A 3,415-nucleotide genomic window follows, 5' to 3' on the forward strand; every position below is an offset into this window, starting at 1 on the left:
CCGCAGCGGCAGAAAGAAACATGATTAGAAGATGTAATGCGTGCATTCAAGCCAACGGACGTAATTTTGAACAGTTTCTGTAAATTTTACTCGCCAAATTGATAAAAAAAGTTAAAATCCTATCTGTTGTTAAATTTCGTTAAAATTGTTAATTATTACTACCTATTTTTTGAATTACAAAAGATTTTCGAAACGTTAGCAAAATGTTTGCTTTTGTTCATAAAAAGTCATTTTTCTTGAAAACGGTTGACTTTAGAGCAATGAACCAAGAGAACTCTTATTGTGTAAAATTCATTGGCGCTTTAGAATTTGCTGTCAAAAGTCACTTTTTCCAGTGGCGTAAAATTTAGGGGGGGAAAAACCCTTACGATACCTTAAAATCTCCACCACTGGCACGTCTAATGAATTCGAGAAGGGTGCGAAAAAGTAGCTATTAATAGTGGTAATGTGTGTACAAAAGCTCAGTCCTGTAGTTCAAGCGATTCCTAAGATATTGGCGAAAAACTAAAAAAAAATTAGTTTTGACACCGTGTATTTCGAAAACGAAAGCCCAGACAGAAAAATGGAAGAGGAAAATAATGTTTCTTTTTTCAAGAGGAATTTACAGTTTTCCGTTGCGACACTTATTTAGGAACACCCTGTATTAATAAATTTCTTTACCCTATATTTTGTTCTTGACATTTTTTTTAATTTGTTCGCAATACAAAGAAACAATAAAGGATATTTAATAAATTAATACTTTATTTCTTATTTACAATTTGTGTGTATATAAAACTTTTTTGTTAAAACAAGTATAAATGCTATCTTATATATGGAAAATACTATTTTGTAAGTAATGGGCCCCATGTAATTAATACAAGAATTGTAGACCACTGATGTTGCACCTTTGGATACTTGTGTTTGGCTTTCTTTGCCTCTGATTCTCCATCTCCATCATCTGAAATTTTGTATTACAAATTACAAATTAAGGAAATTTGTAATTTGTCATTCTTAATACAAATAACTATTAATATAGTTCTTACCAGCTTTTTCAGGCATGTAAAGGCAATTCCATCCAATTTCACCATCGGCATTCATTCCCAGCAATGGTATATTTGGAAAAACTTTATTAAATAGAACAAGTTCCTCTTCTGAATATATCTTTGCTGAACAACATACTCTAAAGGCGACACTATTAGTTCTTAATATTATTTGTTTTTTAAACTAAAAAAAAAACTATTATTTAATAATATATTTTATATAATGCTCAAGTCTACCTTTAAAAGCTCTTCTTCAAATTCCTCTTTTGACAAATCGTCACCAAAAATAACAAAAGAAAAAGCATTAAAATCTGTGCGAGTGCATTGTTCTTGCAAGAAAACTATGCAGAAGGTGTCATTGCTAGAAAATACCCTTTTTGCAGGTGTAATTTGCTGAAAAGTTTTAGTTCCTCTGATAACACCCCCTCCGACTGCCACTGATGAGGCATTATTTCTAAAATGATAAATATTTATTTACATTTTCTGAAAAGAAAATGAAAATGTTTTGTTTTTGATAAAATACAAATAAAAAATTATACAAATTAAAATTTATTTATTTGATTATTTTATTTTATTGGAAATACCATTATTTTTTAAATATTATTTTTGCTTATAAAAGCTTGAGCATTCTGCTTTTGCAAAGATCAGTATCATAGGTATATTAATTTAAATTATAATACATATACTTACTCAGGTATCAAGACTTTCAATAAATTATATATAGATTTATTTAGGTTTTTGGTACAAAACAGCAGAAGACACTTTACTTCTTCAGTCGATTTTATGTGACTTTCTAGATATTTACGTAAATCTTTTTTGAGCGGATTACAGTGGAACATGGCTGTTCTTATTTTGGGGATTTTAGGTAAGAACAAACCATCCAAAACTGAACCACATCCAACATCTTCCTTCTTGATTACGTCAAAGTATGAGACAACTTTTGGACACGATATTAAGCAATAATTAATGTTTTGTGGTACCAATTCCTCTTCAAGGTATTCTGGAACTTTATTAAAAAAAATTTTACACCGAATCAATTAGAACATAGTATATTAAAAAACTTCATTATATCATAAATGAATTTTATTTTTTACTTATTTTCAGTATCAATTTGAAAGTAATTATTTTTCTAGCTTCAATAAAAAGAATAGTAACAGTTATCATACCAGTTTTCCTTGACAGGTCCATATCATGATAAAAATTATGGACACAAATGTAGCTGTTAAGTTTAATCCTTCTAAAATCATATAAAATGATACCCATATCCACATTATTATAATTAAGGTTATCACTATGTCTAATTATCTTGGGTTTAACCGTAGAAGATACCTTAGCATTATAACACGTAAACCAACTGGATTTATTTCTTTTCTCTAAAATCCTTTGAGCAACTTCTCTCCATGTCATTTTTACTTCGTAACATGTTCTCAAGTCATTATAATTTAAAAAACTAAAAATAATGTCTAAAAGGGGATAGACTGATTCCAGCGCTTCTGAAAAGTCAAAGTTTTCCAAAGGGGTCACTTCGATATTTGGTACCTTTAATTTTATGCTTCTTATACAAAATCCCTTTTGATCGGTCTAGAAAATCAACTTTAAAATAATGTAATTATTTATATTAAATATACTCACCATAATGTAAATATATGCATTTGTATTCGGTTATTAACAATCTTTCTTGTTAATTTATTTGTACAAAAATATCTAAGAAAACAAAATTAACACTAATCTACATTATTTGCAAACAATAATATTTGATTACTTATATGTTGGACAATTCGTTAGAACGATATAATACTTTTTTCAGTCAATATATATTATTTCTTTATGAACAATTCCATCATTCAATCTTCTCGATATATCAAACGTGACACTCGTCTCCAAATTAAAAAACAAAAAAGCCATAAAAAGTCGACAATTCACTGAAAAATCAAATGACAAACGTCAACACCACTGTCGCCACTATAGAATAAGGCCATAGAATAAGGCTTTTTTTCGCGAGTGTAGTGGTATGTTGTAGTATGTGTAGTGTGTATGAATGAAAATATTTAAATTACCAAATGACAATAGCTCTGTTCGCGGAGCCTGTCAAATTAGTCCGGGATCAGTCAGAAGCAATCGCTTAGCTACTTCTTTTATGCTATGCTTGTAGGAAACAGCACATAAAGTAGCTGGACGACTGCTTCTGACTGATCCCGGACTAATTTGACAGGCTCCGCGAACAGAGCTAATATATTCACCAATATTCTGTAGTGAAAAAAAGCCTATGGAATACTGAAAATTGTCAGACACCTCTGACCACAAAATAATATATAACACAAAATACAGTCGCGCCATTATTCCATGGCTAGAAATTGGCCTCAATGATTTTGGATCGAGGGGGATTATCCCTCTTT

General features: G+C 30.0%; 1 protein-coding gene across 2 annotated transcripts; it reads right to left on the reverse strand.

Annotated features, from left to right (window-relative positions):
• Positions 1-721: 721 nt before the first annotated feature.
• LOC108909237 lies at positions 722-2,888 on the reverse strand. Of its 2 annotated transcripts, XM_018713499.2 has the most exons (7): positions 2,782-2,879; positions 2,652-2,723; positions 2,186-2,600; positions 1,710-2,025; positions 1,257-1,473; positions 1,023-1,203; positions 722-937 (listed from the first exon to the last, which is right to left on the reverse strand). In XM_018713499.2, exons 2-7 carry the CDS (start codon positions 2,652-2,654, stop codon positions 822-824), a joined length of 1,248 nt encoding a protein of 415 aa, XP_018569015.1. In that variant the 5' UTR covers positions 2,655-2,723; positions 2,782-2,879; the 3' UTR covers positions 722-821. The 2 variants fall into 2 exon arrangements, with proteins under 2 accessions (XP_018569015.1, XP_023311587.1); XM_023455819.1 differs by having other exon boundaries at positions 2,652-2,888.
• Between the last annotated feature and the right edge of the window lie 527 nt (positions 2,889-3,415).

Source organism: Anoplophora glabripennis, unplaced genomic scaffold (assembly GCF_000390285.2).
Source record: "Anoplophora glabripennis isolate ALB-LARVAE unplaced genomic scaffold, Agla_2.0 scaffold431, whole genome shotgun sequence".
NCBI lineage: Eukaryota > Metazoa > Arthropoda > Insecta > Coleoptera > Cerambycidae > Anoplophora > Anoplophora glabripennis.